Source organism: Elephas maximus, chromosome 9 (genome assembly GCF_024166365.1).
Source record: "Elephas maximus indicus isolate mEleMax1 chromosome 9, mEleMax1 primary haplotype, whole genome shotgun sequence".
NCBI classification, from domain to species: Eukaryota; Metazoa; Chordata; class Mammalia; order Proboscidea; family Elephantidae; genus Elephas; species Elephas maximus.
In genome coordinates this window covers 110,107,020-110,124,864 of record NC_064827.1, presented here as the reverse complement: position 1 = coordinate 110,124,864, position 17,845 = coordinate 110,107,020, and the positions used below count along the sequence as shown (strand labels likewise).

General features: G+C 40.4%; 1 protein-coding gene across 2 annotated transcripts in view; it reads right to left on the bottom strand.

Moving 5' to 3' along the window:
* The window catches only part of MFSD14B (major facilitator superfamily domain containing 14B), a 106,051-nt gene that overhangs the window by 47,861 nt on the left and 40,345 nt on the right, over positions 1 to 17,845 (bottom strand). For both annotated transcript variants that reach the window (XM_049897186.1, XM_049897187.1), the window contains exon 2: positions 6,586 to 6,681. In XM_049897186.1, the coding sequence (XP_049753143.1) occupies positions 6,586 to 6,681 (96 nt within the window). The remainder of the gene's footprint in view (positions 1 to 6,585; positions 6,682 to 17,845) is intronic.

Genomic DNA, 17,845 nt, shown 5'->3' with positions numbered 1-17,845 from the left:
GTTCCCATACATGCTGTGAATATGGATAAACCTTGAAAACATTATGCTAAGTGAAATAAGATTCAAAAGGATAAATACTGCATGATGCCACTTCCATGAAATATCTAGAACAGGAAACGCATAGAGACAAATATTTATCAGTAGTTACCACAGGATGGAGCAAGGGACAATGGGGAGTTATTGCTTAAAGGATACTGGGTTTCTGTTTGAGGTGATAATTTTTTTTTTTTGGGAAATGGATGGTAGCAATGGCTATACAGCATGGTAAATATGATTAACACCGCTAACTATACACTGACGACCGGCTGAAACAGCAATTTTTTGGTGACATGTATTTTACCACAATTAAAAAAGTTCAGGGGGGTGGGGGGAAACTGCTTACCTCCATATTTGTCCCTGAGATAAACATTACAAGCATAGTTCTCTGAAGTGGGACTTCTTAGTGGGATACTTGCAGAACTGAATGAGTGGGATTCAAAAAGAATAGTGTCCCAGGTCACTCATGACTGCCAAGATGACACAAAGCCCTATAACCAGATAGTAAGTTATTCGAGTACTCTAGAGGAAATCCCAGAGTGCCCACACTTTCACAGAGCGCTCTTACAGCCAGTTCTTGCATTCAATTTTAAGGAACAGGGCTTCCTACTTGGACTGGAGAACTATACTTTAGCTACTATCACAGGTGGCAAATTGGCTATGCCCTATCTGCAAACTGATGCGCTTACACTCATACAGTGTTTTTCAAAGCATGAGTCATTGTTAAGGTGCAAATTTTAGGAAACTTTTGCCAAAATCCATGTGATTTTCTAGTTTCTCCTAGAAAGTCCAAAGATCTTGAAACATGAGGCCTGAACTGATATCACTGATTGACTAAGTAAGCAGATAGTATCTACTGCTGCATTCTAACAGTGACACCAAGTCACTTATCCCGTTTTCTTATATTTTACTCTACTTGCCTAGCCCCCGAAGATATGTGTTTTCAGAACCCCGATCTATGACCTCCTTTGTAAATATAAAGAAATATACACAATGCAACAACAACAAAAAAATGTGAGGAAAATTACTGAAAGGTACAAACAAGGACACAAAAAAAGAAACAGATAATCTACCTTACTTCCTGGGAGGTGCAAAAAAGCAATTTGATCTTTTGGTCTGGGTTCTTGAGAGGCAGACTACACAAGAGGCTAAATGGGGGGTGACCAGACCAAGATGGAGATGCTGACTATGTCTCATGAGGCATGATATAATTTATCATGGCCATGAGGTGAAGCTTATAAAAGCTCTGAGACCTAAAGCTCAAAGTGTATGAGTGAGTATCTGCTGGCGGGGTACGTGGGACATAGACACTCCGCACTGGGACCCCTCCTGGACCCTGCCCTGAACATTACTTAATTTGTATCCTTTTTTGTTATATTAAAGCTGTTATTGCAGGTGCGGTATTTCCTGTGAGCTCTGCGAGTCACTACAGCGAATTATAGGACCCAAAGCACTGTACCCATAGAGATCACCATCTAGAAAACTCTGTGGGGCAGTTCTACTCTGTCACGTGGGTTCACTATGGGTCAAAAACTGACTTGATGGAACCTAACAACAACAAGGTGTAGTGGGAGCTGGCTGGTCTCAAGTGAAGGAAGTCCCGTGGACTCCCGAGCTAGTGACTGTTGCCTACTGACCTAGCCCCAGGTGGCAGGGGATGAGAGAGAGAAGGGCTGTGTGGGTTAGCTGGGGTCTGAACTGAACAGGGAAGGGAAGCAGAAATTTCAGCAGAATGCAGTTGGTGTATGGAGTGGGATTTGATATCCACCACATAATTAGGCATTGGGAGTGAGCAATCTTATTTCCCTGGACTGATCTGTATAATTACCATGGTCGGCATGATTCATTAGATCGACCCTGACAGTATACTTCCAAATAGCCAAATTATGGTAGGAAAGAGAAGAAAGCTTTAAAGTAAGTATAAGTGTCCTCCGACAGAGTCAAGATATCACATGCATTAAAAACAATGTGCTGCACGGTTACCTGTACCAAGTTAAACTAAAGAATAGTTGTCAAGAATTGATTACAGAAGGAAACACAGAATACAGAAAGAGGATGAAGAACATGAGAATGGGTAAACAGCAGAGTAAATGTTGCTGAATAGTGACTGTACATAACAATAAAACAACGTATTAAGATGTCTGAAAATACTGAATTTAAGTGCATAACAATAATGAAAAATGGGGATAAGCACACGACTCAACAGACAGTACAAGGAGACAAATACATCAGTGAAAATATCAAATGTATCAAAAATAATGAATAAAACTGACATAAGTGACATATAGTAAACACTACTCTAGCTACAGAATACACACTGTCTTCAAGGTCACATGGAGCAGTTACCAGAATTCACCATGCTTTAGGACATAAAGCAAGCCTCAACACATTTCAAAGGACTAAAATCATTTATATTATATTCTCTGATCACACAGTAATCAAGAGAGAAAAATCCCTAGATGTTTGGAAGTTAGACAATATACACCCAACACCTGAAAGGTCAAAGAGAAACTCGCAATGAATATTTTTAAAAAATATTGAGCCAAATGGTAATAAAGACACAACATATCAAAACCCAAGGGCTACTAGCTAAGTGTATTGTTACATAGAAATTCAAAGCCTCAGATACATATAACAGAACAGAAAAAGGTTGAAATCAATGTTCTAAGCTCCCATCTCAAAAAATGAGGGGAAAAAACCCCCAGCAAATCCAATCCCCCCAAATATAGGGTTTACTCATAGCAACCCTATAGGACAGAGTAGAACTGCTTCATAGGGTTTCCAAGGAACAGCTGGTGGAATCAAACTGCTGACTTTTTGGTTAGCAGCCATAACTCTTAACCACTGTGCCACCAGGGCTCCCCCCAAAAGATAACAAAATAAAAAAGAGCAGAAATCAATGAAATAAAATCCAACCCCCCAATAAAGAAAATCAACAAAATTAAATGTAACTTCTTTGACAAAATTGATAAGTTCTAGGAAAAAACAAAAAAAAAAAACCTCACAAATTACCAACAGCAAGAATAGAGATACTACAAACAACTTTATGCAAACAAATTGGACTTATTATTAGGTGCCATGGAATAGGTTCCAACTCATAGCAACTCTGTGTAGAACAGAACAAAACACTGCCCGACACTGCACCATCTTCACAGCTGTCGCTGCGCTCGAGCCCCGTGTTAGAGCCACTGTGTCAAATCCATCTCATTGAGGGTGTTCCTCTTTTTTGCTGACCCTTTACATTACCAAGCATGATGTCCTTCTTCAGGGAACAGTCCCTCCTGGTAACATGTCCAGAGTATGAGAGATGAAGGTTCACCATCCTCGTTAATAAGGAACATTCTGACTGTACTTCTTCCAAGATGGATTTGTTTCTTCTTCTGGCAGAGCCCATAGTACGTATTCAATCTGCTTCACCAACACCATAATTCAAAGGCATCAATTCTACTTGAGTCTTCCTTATTCACTGTCCAGGTTCCACATGCTTAACAGGTGACTGAAAATACCATGGCTTGGGTCAAAAAATTAAAAAAAAAATTTTTTTTTCAGGCGACCCTTAATCCTCAAAGCAACATCTTTGCTTTTTAAAACCTTAAAAAGGTCTTTTGCAACAGATTTGCCCAGTGTAATGTGTCATTTGATTTCCTGACTGCTGCTTCTGTAGACACTGACTGTGATCCAAGTAAGATGAAATCCCTGACAACTTCAACCTTTTCTCTGTTTATCATGATGTTGCTCAGTGGTCCAGCTGTGAGGATTTTTATTTTCTTTACATTAAGGTGTAATCCATACTGAAGACTGTGGTTTTTGATCTTTGTCAGTGCTTCAAGTCCTCTTCACTTTCAGCAAGCAAGGTTGTGTCATCTGCATAATGCAGGTTGTTAATGAGTCTTCCTCCAATCCTGATGCCCTGTTCTTCTTCATATAGTCCAGCTTCTCGGATTATTTGCTCAGCATACAGACTGAGTAAGTATGCTGAAAGGATACAACTTTGACACTTATCTTTCCTGCCTTTAAACCATGCAGTATCCCCTTGTTCAGTTTAAAAGACTGCCTCTTGGTCTATGTACAGGTTCCACATGAGCACAATTAAGTATTCTGGAATTCCCATTCTTCACAATGTTATCCATAATTTGTTATGATCCACGCAGTCAAATGTCTTTATGTAGTCAATGAAATCACAGGTAAACATCTTTCTGGTATTCTCTGCTCTCAGCCAAGATCCATCTGACATCAGCAATGACATCCCTTGTTCCACATTCTCTTCTGAATATGGCTTTAATTTCTGACAGTTCTCTGTTGGTGTACTGTTGCAACCATTTCTGAATTATATTCAGCAAAGTTTTACTTGCATGTGATACTGATATTGTTCCATAATTTCTACATTCTGTTGGATCACCTTTCTCTGAAATGGGCACAAATATGAATCTCTTCCAGTCGGTTAGCCAGGTACCTGTCTTCCAAATTTCTTGGCATAAGGAAGTGAGTGCTTTCAGCCTCACATCTGTTTTTGAAACGTCAATAAATAATTACTAAATTGGACTAATTTACATTTAACCCCTTGAAAAACACAACTTACCAAAATACACTAGAAAAAAATAGAAAATCTAAATAGTCATATCTAATTAAAAAAATTGAATCAGCTGCTAAAAATCTTAGCTTTAAAAAAAAAAAAAAATCACTCTCACCCCATCCATGAAGCCAGTCTGATAAATCTAGTCCTAAGCATAGATTCTATTTGTGGGTCACAGGGAAAGACAGCAGGCTGGGTTCACACCACACCTTTCCACAGCATCCAAATTATAAAGGGATTAAGTAAAATTATTCCCAGATGACATGTTCCTATACACAGAAAATCCCAAAGAATCCATATGAAAGCTACTAGAGCTAATAAATAAATTAACAATGTTGCAGTTACAAGAACATACAGAAATCAATTGTTTCTGTATAACATCAACAAACAATCCAAAGAGAAAAAACTGAGAACAAAATTCCATTAAGAATACCATCTAAAAAAAAAAATACCAGACAAGGCCAAGATGACAGAGTACTCAGATGCTTCCTGTGGTCCCCCTCACAACAAAGACGTGAGATAAAAATGCATCCATTATATACGACTATCTAGGAGCCATGAACATCAAAGGCAAATTTGAAGAATCAGGCTGAGCGGCAGAGGAAGAGACAGTCCAGAAGCAGTGAGGAGTTGCCACACCTGTCCTGGTGGGAACACGCTCCTGGCAGGCTGGCTTGGCCGGCACGAACAATGACGCAAGCAGTGGTGCTCCGAGTTCATTATCCACACTGGGAGAGACCAAGTGGCGAAGCGTCTACTTGAGCCTTCAGAACCAGTGAAAAGTGGCGCTCAATCGGCAAAAGATAAGTACGTGTGTATAACCTACTACACGGATCAAAAAACACCCTTTGGGGAAAACCTCTCTCATTTACCTGTTTTTCCCAACTCTGCACTGGTTCTGGGCCGGCTTCAGAGACTGCTGCGTCCCCTGGGCCGGAGGTAGGACCCCTCATGTGTCCTGAGCCATTCTCCTGCATTTTCCTCCTTTTAATCAAAGACTCTCCTACAGAATCTCTGATCAAATGTTCAGTGATGGCAGCTGGACATCATCTGGATCTTCTGGTCTCACGGCAAAGGAGGCAACTCATGGATGCAATGAGCCACACATTCCATATCCTCCTCCTATTCCTGACTCTCATTCTTTCTGTCTCTCCAGGTGAATAGAGGCCACCTGTTGTGCCTTGGATGGCTTCTTGCAAGCTTTTAAGACCCCAGGCACTACACAGCACACTAGGAGGTAGTCTACCTCAGGTAGAATAAAAGCACTAGACATGTTATTGGGCCAATTAACTGAAATGTCCCGTGAAACCACGACCCTCAACCTCCAAATCAAGGAACCAAATACCATGAGGTTTTTGGTTGTACATTAGCAGCCTCAGTAGCTACTCTTTTTTGTTAAGTGTATCTACTACACAACTTTTGCCAATCAAACTTTTTACAGGTATATAACTTATTGACAGCAATCGCAATAATAGTCTGTGCAACCCTACCCTTAATCAATGCAATTTGTTCAAAAGGGATAAAATGCAGAACAGAATTTCAAATTCTCATGGACTTCAGACTTTCTGGGGCCATAGAGGGTGGATGAACCCCTGAAACTACTGCCCTGAGATAATCTTTAAACCTTAAACCAAAAATATCCCCCAATGTCTTCTTAAAATCAAACAATAGTTTAGCTTAATGAATAAAATATGTCTGCCTTGAGCATTATGCTCTTTTAAGAACTATGTATCAAAAGATTACCTATGAACCTTAGGGGGCAGTGAATTTATGTTAATGAGGGACAACTCAGAAAAGGAGAGTAAGAACGGTTGTATAACGCAAAGAATGTAATCAATGTCAACAAACTGTACATGTAGATAACTGTTGAAATGGTTTATGTTTTGCTGTGTATATTCACAACAAAATTAAATTTAAAAAAAAAAGTAATTTTTCTTCTAATCTTATAAATAATGATCCAGTTCAGCAATACTTACAGTTAACATAGGAGTTGTCAACAGGCCCCACGCAAAGAATTCAAGGAAGATGACAATAGCAGCATGGTATACACTTGGTCGACCAAAGCCTTGTAGCTAAAAAAGAAAGAAAGTTATTATGAAAAACAGTGAACAGATATAAGAAATCCACTATCTTAAGAAAGTCTCTAACAAAAACAAACAAACAAAAATCACCGGGGCTTTGGTAAAAAATCAACTGGGTCTTCCTGAGACCAAGGCCTGAAGTCTCCTTAGCTAAGTAATGAGAGAGATGGGCATGGGGGCCATAGGCTCAAAAGCTTCAGAGGAAGGATAGATGATTTAAAGGACTTCAAGGGGGAGGAGGGGCAGTAAGAAATAAGGACTCAGTCAAGTGTTAAGTTTAAAAAAGGCATTCCATAACTAAAGGTGTCAAAATCTACCTTTTGTTTTTATTTTATTTGAAAAACTGCCTATTTTGTGGTTATGAGCGGGGGAGGGAGGGTTGGAAAGGGTTATTTACTGATTAGATAGTAGATAAGAACTACTTTAGGTGAAGGGAAGGACAATACTCAATACAGGGAAGGTCAGCTCAACTGGGCTGGACCAAAAGCAAAGAAGTTTCCTGGATAAACTGAATGCTTCGAAGGTCAGCAGAGCAAGGGTGGGGGTTTGGGGACTATGGCTTAAGGGGACTTCCAAGTCAACTGGCAAAATAAATTCTATTAAGAAAACATTCTGCATCCCACTTTGAAGTGTGGCGTCTGGGGTCTTAAATGCTAACAAGCGGCCATCTAAGATGCATCGATTGGTCTCAACCCACCTGGATCAAAGGAGAATGAAGAACACCAAGGTCACAAGATAATTAAGAGCCCAAGAGACAGAAAGGGCCACACGAACTAGAGACTTACATCATCCTAAGACCAGAAGAACTAGATGGCGCCCGGCCACAACCAATGACTGCCCTGACAGGGAGCACAACAGAGAGCCCCTGAGGGAACAGGAGAACAGTGGGATGCAGACCCCAAATTCTCATAAAAAGACCAGACTTAATGGTCTGACTGAGACTAGAAGAATCCCGGCGGTCATGGTCCCCAAACCTTCTGTTGGCCCAGGATAGGAACCATTCCCGAAGACAACTCATCAGACATGGAAGGGACTGAACAATGGGTTGGAGAGAGATGCTGATGAGGAGTGAGCTACTTGTATCAGGTGGACACTTGAGGCTGTATTGACATCTCCTGTCTGGAGGGGAGATGGGAAGGTAGAGAGGGTTAGAAACTGGCAAAACAGTCATGAAAGGAGAGACTGGAAGGAGGGAGAGGGCTGACTCATTAGGGGGAGAGCAAATGGGAGTATGTAGTAAGGTGTATATAAGTTTATATGTGACAGACTGACTTGATTTGTAAACTTTCACTTAAAGCACAATAAAAATTATTTAAAAAAAAACTGCCCATTCTGCTAGCTTTCTGCAGCTACTAGTTTGTGACTTCTGGAGAAGAAATCTAAAATCTCTCTCAATTTAATATTCTTTGACTATATGACAATACTACCCAAAGTGAAATACAGATTCAACGCAATGCCTACCAAAATCACAACAGTGTTTTTTACAGAAATAGAAAAAAAACCATCTTAAAATTCATACGGAATTTCAAAGAACCCAGAATAGTCAACAACAATAAAAGAAGTATGATACTGGGATTACAAAAGACATACAGACCAATGCGATAGAATAGAGTTCAAAAATAAACCCTCACATATATGGTCAATTGATTTTCGACAAGGGTGCCAAGATCATTCGAGGAGGAAAGGACAGTCTTTTCAACAAACGGTGTTGAGAAAACGACATATCCATAAGCAAAAGAATGAAGTTGGAACTCCTAGCTTACAACATATACAAAACCTGTTGCCACTGAGCGAATTCCGACTCACAGCAACCCCACAGGACAGAGAACTGCCCCACAGGGTTTTCAAGGAGTGACCTGTGGATTCAAACTGCCGACATTTTGGCTAGCAGCTTAACCACCATGCCACCAGGGCTCCATACAAAAGCCAACTTAAAATGGATCAAAGGCCTAAGTCTAAGAGCTAAAACTATGAAATTCTTACAAGAAAACTTAGGGCAAGAGCTTCAAGACCTTGGATGTGAATGTGGACTCTTAGGTATGACACCAAAATCACAGGTAGTAATAGGAAAAAAAAAAAAAAAAGATAAATTGTTATTAGATGCCATCAAGTCAGTTCCGACCCATAGTGATCCTATGGAAAACAGTCCTGTGCCATCCTCACAATCGTTGCTATGTTTGAGCCCATTGTTACAGCCACTGCATCAATCCCTCTCGTTAAGCGTCTTCCTCTTTATCACTGACCCATTAAAATTGAACTATCAGAATTAAAAACTTTTGTGCATCAAAAGACACCATCAAGAGAGTGAGATAGAAATCCACACGATAGGAGAAATATCTGCAAATCATATATCTGATTTGGGATTAAAACCAGTTGCTGTTGAGTTGATTCTGACTTATAGCAACCCCAAGTGTGTCAGAGTAAAACTGTGTGCTCCCCAGGGTTTTCAATGGCTGATTTTCTGGAAGTAGATGGGCAGGCCTCTGTGTGGACTCAAGTCTCCAACCTTTTGGATAACAGTCGAGAGAATTAACCATTTACACTACCCGGGGAGTTCGATAAGGGTTTTATTTCTAGAATATATAAAGAACTCTTACAATTCAACGACAACAATTTAAAAATGGGCAAAGGATATAAATAAAAAATTTCCAAAGATATATAAATGGCAATTTTGTTCTTCTTGGTGCCAGGAAGTTGATTCAACTCATAGCAACACCATGTGACAGAGAAGAACTGTTCCCATAAGGCTTTCTTGGCTCTAATCTTTACAGAAGCAGGTTGTTAGGTCTTTCCTGTGGAGCAGCTGGGTAAGTTTGAACTACCAACTTTTCAGTTAGCAGCCAAGTGCTGAACTGTTTCAGCCACCAAAACCCCACTACTGTTGAGTTGATTCTGACTATTAGCAACCCTGCAGGACAGAGCAGTACTGCCCCATAGGTTTACCAAGGCTGTAATCTTTACAGAGTACGATACTGTCAGCGATAGCGCAATATCCACATGCCTACAAGGAAGACCAGTTAATACAACTGTTACTCAAATTTACACACCAATCACTAAGGCCAAAGATGAAGGAATTGAAGATTTTTACCAACTTCTGCAGTATGAAATTGACTGAACATGCAAACAAGATGCATTGATAATTACTGTTGATTGGAATGTGAAAGTTGGAAACAAAGAGAGGATTAGTAGTTGGAAAATATGGCCTTGGTGATAGAAGTAACGCCAGAGATCGCACGATAGAATTTTGTGAGATGAAAGGCCTATTCATTGGAAATTGGAAATAACCCTTTTTAAACAACATAAACAGCGACTATACACGTGGGCCTTGCCAGCTGGAATACACAGGATCAAATCAACTACATCTACGGAAAGATACGATGGAAAAGCTCAATATAATCAGCCAGAACAAGGCTAGGGGCCGACTGCGGAACAGACTATCACAATTGCTCATATGTAAGTTCAAGGTGAAGCTGAAGAAAATTAGACCAAGTCCACGAGAACCAAGATAAGACCTTGAGTATATGCCACCTGAATTTAGAGACTATCTCAAGAACAGATCGAACACTAATGACCTAAAACCAGGTGAGCTGTCGAACAACATCAAGGACATCATAAATGACGTATCCAAGAGGTCGTTAAACAGGACAGGAAGGAAAGAAAAGACCAAAATGGATGTCAGAAGAGACCGTGAAACTTGCTCTTGAATGGAGAGTAGCTTTATAAAGCGAACGGAAGAAATGATGAGGTAAAAAAACTGAACAAAAGATTTCAAATGGCGGCTTGAGAAGACAAAGTATTATAATGACATGTGCAAAGACCTGAAGTTAGAAAACCAAAAGGGAAGAACACCCTTGGCATTTCTCAAGCCAAAAGAAGTGAAGAAAAAATTCAAGCCTTGAGTTGCAATAGTGAAGGATTCTATGGGCAAAATGCTGAACAATGCAGGAAGCATCAAAAGAAGATGGAAGAAATACATAGTCACTGTACCAAAAAGAAGTGGTCGACAGTCAACCACTTCACGAGGCAGCATATGATCAAGAACCGATGGTACTGAAAGGAGTCCAAGCTGCACTGAAGGCAATGGCAAAAAATAAGGCTCCAGGAATTAATGTGATACCAATTGAGATGTTTCAACAAATGGACACAGCACTCGAAGTGTTCACTCGTCCATGATTAAAAAATTTAGAAGACAGCTACCTGGCCAACTGACTGTAAGAGATGCATATTTATGCCTATTACAAAAAAGTGTGATCTGTCAGAGCACAGAAATTATCGAGCGGTATCATTCAAATCACACACAAGTAAAATTTTACTGATGATCATTCCGAAGAAGTTGCAGTAGTACATAGACAGTGAACTGCCAGAAATTCAAGCCAAATTCAGAAGAGGACATGGAACCAGGGATATCATTGCTGATGTCAGATGGATCCTGGCAGAAAGCAGAGAATACCAGAAAGATGTTTACCTGTGCTTTATGCACTATGCAAAGGTATTCGACTGCATGGATCATAACAAATTATGGATAGCACTGAGAAGACTGGGAATTCCAGAACACTTAACTGTGCTCATGAGGAACGTGTACTTCTACTAAGAGGCAGTCGTTCAAAGAGAACAAGGGGATACTGTGGTTTAAAGTCAGAAAAGGTGTGCATTAGGGTTGTACCCTTGCACTATACCTATTCAATCTGTATACTGAGAAGCCGGACTATATGAAGAAGAATGGGGCATCAGGATTGGAGGAAGACTCATTAACAACCTGCGTTATGCAGATGACACAACCTTGCTTGCTGAAAGTGAAGAGGAACTGAAGTACTTACTGATGAAGATCAAAGATCACAGCCTTAAGTATGGATTACACCTTAACATAAAGAAAACAAAAATCCTCACAACTGGACCAATGAGCAACATCGTGATAAACAGAGAAAAGCCTGAAGTTGTCAAGGATTTCATTTTACTTGGATCCACTGTCAACACCCATAAAAGCAGCAGTCAAGAAATCATATGACACACTGCACTGGGCAAATGTGCTGCAAAAGACTTCTTTAAAGTGTTAAAAAAGCAAAGACGTCACTTTAAGGACTAGGGGAAAAACAGGAAGACCCTCAAAGAGACGGACTGACACAGTGGCTACAACAATAGGCCAAGCGTAACAATGATCACGAGGATGGTGCAGGACCAGCCACTGTTTCATTCTGTTGTACACAGGGTCGCTATGAGTTGGAATTGACTTGATGGCATCTAAGAAAAACAACAATCTTTACAGAAGCAGACTAACACATCTTTCTCCCATGGAGCGGCTGGTGGGTTTGAACTGCCAACCTTGCTTATAGCAGCCAAGTGGTTAACCACTGCACCACCAGGGCTCCTTAAATGGCCAATAAGCACATGAAAAAAAAAGTTCAATGTCATTAGTATTTAGGGGAAATGCAAATCAAAATCACAATGAGATACTACTTCACATGCAATAGGATGGCTATCAAAAAAAAAAAGTTCTAGTGAGGATATGAAGAAATGCGAATGCTTGTGCAGTGCCCATGGGACTGCAGAATGGTGAAGCTGTCGTGGAAAAGTTTGGCAGTTTCTCAAAAAGTTAAACACAGAATTATCTTGTGACCCAGAAATTTCACTCTTAGATATATATATCCAAAAGAATTGAAAACAGAGACTAGAACAGATACTTGTATGCAAATGTTCACATTACTCACAATAGCCAGAAGGTGAAAGCAACCCAACTGTCCATCAATCAATGAACAGATAAACAAAATGTGGTTTATACATACAATGGAATATCATGCAGTTATAAAACAGGAATGAAGTTCTGATACATGCTACAACATGGATGAGTCCTGAAGACATTACACTAAGTGAAATAAGCCACACACACACACACACACACACACACACACACACACACACACAGTATGATCCCACTTATAGGAGGTACCTAGAAGAGGCAAATTCAGAGACAGAAAGCAGAACAGAAGTTACTAGGACCTAATGGACAGTCATTTTTTAATGAGTATAGAGTTTCCTTTTGAGATGATAAGATCTGGAAATAGACAGTAGTGATGGTTACATAACATTGTGAATGTACTTAGCACCATTAAATTGTACCTTCAAAAAAGGTAAGTTTTATGTTATGTTTATTTTACCACAATAAAATAAAAAGAAAAAATAAGCCCATCCTTTTAAAAATTAAATGAATGAATGAACAGCCGGACAAGAATATAGCAGGAAAAACAAAACAAAACAAAACAAAACCCAAAATAAGCCCATCCTTTTAAAAATCAAATGAATGAATGAACAGCCGGACAAGAATACAGCAGGAAAAAAAACTAGTGCAATTAAATATGAGAGCAGGGCTTAGCAAATAGGCCCTGGGCCAAATCTAGCCCAAACACATTAAAAACCATTGCCACTGAGTTGATTCTGACTCACAGCAATGACCATATAGCAATCCAACAGGACAGAGTAGAGCTGCCCCATAGGGTTTCCATGGCTGTAATTTTTATAGAAGCAGGTCACCGCATTTTTCTCACATGGAGTGGCTAGTGGGTTTGAACCACCAACCTTTCATTTATCCAGCCCACCATTTCTTTCTGTAAATTAAGTTTTTTTGGACCATAGTCCAACTTATTCATTCACACCTAATAGCTGCTTCTGTGCTAGGACAGCGCTGACTAGTTTCAATAGCAACAGTATGGCCACAAAGCCTAAAATATTTACTAACAGGTCCTTCACAGGACAAGTTTGCCAACTCCAATACAAATAAGTGGAATACTGTGAGGTAAAGAATGTAACTTTTCCCAAAGAATTTGACCTCTGTCCTTGGTTCCTAAGCAATAACCTCTAAAACTTTGGAATTTCCCTAGTGACTGTAGTGTCTTTGCTATCTAAGAGGCCTCCAGACCACACTTGAGAGTTCATGATAATGAGGTCACTCTTAGGTGGGGGCTGACCAGGCCAGAATGACCACTTCCTGGGAGCAGAGGTTCTCGGGGGGATAGAGGTATGATCCAACCATGGATGCTCTGACTTTGGAAACTTATCAGGCCTTGTCCTATGTGTCTCTTCTTTATACTGGTCATGAGTTGTTTCCTTTTACTGTAATAAAACCGTACTTGTAAGTACACACACTCCTCACTTACCTACAGGGCTAGGTTCCAAAGACCAGGTTGCTATGGGAAAATCAGCATTATGTGAAAATTAGGGTGCAGGCCACACTCCCAAGAAAACTCCCTTTCAACTGAATGGCTGCTTACATCAGCTCACAAAATGGAGGATGACTACATCATTATTTAACTACCAAACTACATCATTACATAACTGCCAAACCACTGAGAATCATGGCTCAGCCAAGCTGACACATAACATTAAACATTACAGCCAGCGTTACTCCCGCCTTGCACCTCAGTGTTCATTACTGCCAGATGCACGTCTTTAACGTGCAAAATAGTCAGATTTTTTAAATTACTGTCATAAGTGCAAAATGTCAGATGAAATAGTTGATAAATGAGTAGGTGTATACTGCTTTCCTGAGTTCTTTGAGTTGTTCCAGTAATTATCAAACTGAAGGAAGTAGTGCGAGGCAGCAGGTCAGAAGTGAAAGGGGCTGGGGACCCCCAAATTTTCAGCTAGCAGGTCAGAGTGAGAGGAATCCTGGGGACCCCCAAGTGTACAACCGGCATCCTGAAGTAGTGGGAAAACACGAAATTTGTAGCCAGCAGGTCAGCAGTGAGGGGAACTCCTGAGCTTACAACTGTTATCCCCCTGAGTTTACAACTGTTATCTTGAGGGGCTAGTGAGAAAACACCAAATTTATCACCAACAGATCAAAAGTGAAGGTGTCACGGGGACTCCAAGCTCACAGCTGGTGACTGGCGTCTGACGTCTTGCGCAGAATTGGCAGTCTGGAGACCTGTGTCCTTCAACTTGTGAGATATGACCTAGCTCCAGGTAGTCAGGTCAAAGGAGTAAGTGCTGCGAGTGCCACTGGTGTCTGAACAGAAGTGGAACAGAGGGGAAAAGAACTGATAATAAACTGATTTGGACTGGTCAACATGTCTTTGGTATCAGAGAAGTGGCATTTGATGTTTCTATAAAAATACAAGGGGGAGTTCACAGGTTACAATAACCCAGTACAGTAATTTAATATCTGAGAAGCTGCTGCCATACCTTGACTCCCTGAGTACAGGCAGGTGCTTCCCTGCCACGTCCCTGTATCTTCTTTTCCATTCAGGACGAGTCTTCCTACACCAAACCTCTCAAAGGCAGGGATCTCATACTATTTCCCTAAATGTACCCCAAACTCAGCAGATAACAAGCATTCATGGCACCAATGGTCAGCTTCCTACTCTGCCCAAGAGACACTTGCAAACAGATCCCCAATTTTGTTCATGTTTCAGTAACCGTGTCCACAAGGAGGCCTCTCTCAGGCTGCAGGCTGGAGGGCTCAAGTCAACCTTGATAATTCCATGATTTAAAACAGGAAGGGGGCACATGGCCCAATTATGGCCAATGGGATAGGAAGGCAAATATGTGGGATGACTTAGGATATTTCTTCACCCTTCAAGGGACACATAACAAAACATTATTGCTTCCTGTTCTGGGGCACTGTTTTATAAGGATGTGATACTTATCTTGAAACCTCAAGTGGTCAATCTTGAGAATCAAAAGCCAGCATGCTGGGAAGAGCAGAGAGTAGGGATACAACGAGCCCAGGTCCTTGGTGATATGATTAAGCTGCTGAGCTAATAAGCACTCTATTGCTGGACTTCTGATCATTTGCAGTAATAAACCCCCTGATCATCACGTACATGCATTCTGCACAATATTAACCTAGAGTAAGCTAAGGAACCAAGAATCTAACTGTGTAAACTGTTGGTTGGCCCTGTTGTACTTCCAAGCAGGAAACAAAAATATTAAAATGTATTCTAACTGAAAAATGGTATTCCATAGTTGAAGAAAAGTACTGCCAACAAGATTCATATTCAACCATTTCTCATTACTACTGAAGAGGCATATTAAAAATATGTTTCACTATGAGCCCTCAGTGTTTTAAGAACTCACACATTTGTTACTTTTTGACTAGACCACTGATATCTACCGGGTCAGTAAAAATGTTGTATTAAGGAAAAAAAAAAAAAAAAAGCAGAAATTCTTTACCTGAAATTTTAAAAAATATATTTAAACACGAAGATGAATACAAATGGTTTTTAAAACAAATAAATGACTACACTTCAAGAATTTGTTCTTCTTCCACCTAATAGTACTATTATTACTTAAAGACCTAACTTTACTGCTCATCTCTCCAGATGAAATAACTTTTTAATAAAAATTATAGAAATCTTCTCAGCACTACATGGAACAGTTGAATAAATGATAAGCTTACCATGTTGGATGAATTGTTGTTGCTGCTGTTGTTGGGTGCTGTCAAGTCAATTTTTGACTCACAGTGACCCCTTGTGACAGAGTATAACTACCCCATAGGGTTCTCCAGGCTGTAATCTTTATAGGAGTGGATCAACCAGGTCCTTCTTCCTCGGAGCCGCTTGGTGGGTTCATGCCACCAACCTTTCAGTTAGCAGCCGAGTGCTTAACCATTGTGCCACCAGAGCTCCTTGTTAGACAGATTAAGCATTCATTAACTATTTGTAAAATAGAAGTTTTTTGCTCAACTCTTAATGTACCAAATACTTAATGCAAATACCCAACTTAAAGCAAATCAAGATGCCAAGAATTATCTGCTTTGGTAAACAGTCCCATCTCTACCAACATTCTTTAAGAGCGAAAGTATCTAAATCCAAGTAATTTTATTCATTCAACAAATATTTATAGAGCTTTGTGGAACTTTACTATAGATCAGCTTCTTTGTAAACCCTATGGGGCAGTTCTACTCTGTCCTATAGGGTCACTATGAGTTGGAATCAACTTGATGGCAACGGGTACTGTATATCAGCTAGATGCTGGGGGAAAGGGTGAACAACACAAGAAATGGTAGTTGCTCTCATTTCATGGAATGAAAAATTACAAATGGAAATAAGCACTTTGAAGGAAAAGGACACAGATCAGTGACCAAACCAAAAAACCAAACCCACTGCTGATTCCGGCTCATAGCAACCCTATAGGACAGAGTAGAACTGCCCCACAGAGTTTCCAAGGAGCACCTGGCAGATCTGAACTGCCGACCTCTTAGTGAGCAGCCACAGCACTTAACCACTATGCCACCAGGGTTTCCTGACAGTCTATGACAAAGGGCTCTGAACTAGACACTGGCAAGAATTATCCTATAACAGCAGCAGCAGCAGACATGGTGCCAGGCCCTGATCAAAGAACATTATATACATTTTATCCTCACTGCCACTTTTTGAGATAATAGGTATTATTATCCCAATTTTACAGGTTACGGAATTCATACGTAGAGAATTTAAATAACTTGTCCAATTCACACTGTCAGTAAGTACTTGAGCTGGTATTCAACAGGTTGTGTGTTACTCAACACTGTTTTATACTGTCTCTCGTGTAGAGCCTACATCTTTCCACAAAGAGAATCAGCACATAACATGGTAGGCAGCCTGCACTGCAACAACCCTAGTAGGAGATGACAAGAGTCAGATATAGCCAATCCCTCAGGCAAAGCAAAGTGCAGACCTTCATTTACCCACCCACCCCCAGCTAGTGTGTGGTAATCTTCATCAGCCCCCTCACCAGCTTTCTCAATAAGACCTGAAAAGTTTGTACAAACTAGGGCACTTGGCTTTTCTCAATCAGGCCATCGGCTGTCAATTAGAAAAGGATAAGGATGAAAGCTACTCCCATTTGTCCCACAATGATGCCTAACTCAAAGATCACAATACTTGATAAACACTAGTGACTTGCCAACACGGAAGCAGAAGGACAAAGAGGCTGTTATTTCCCTGGACATGCAGTGCTGTGGCTGCTCTTCCCTCCCCACCAGCCTGCTCTCCGATTCCATACAGGTGGCCAACCAAGAGTCCAGAAGCTAAGAACTACATAACCACTTCAGTTAGAGAATAAAGCCACAGCTTTTCATGAGAAAAGAATTAAAAAAAAAAATGGAGCGTGTTAATAGTCCCAGATACAAAATGTTACAGGTTCCGATAATGTAATGTCTTATTTGGGAGTAACTACTAAA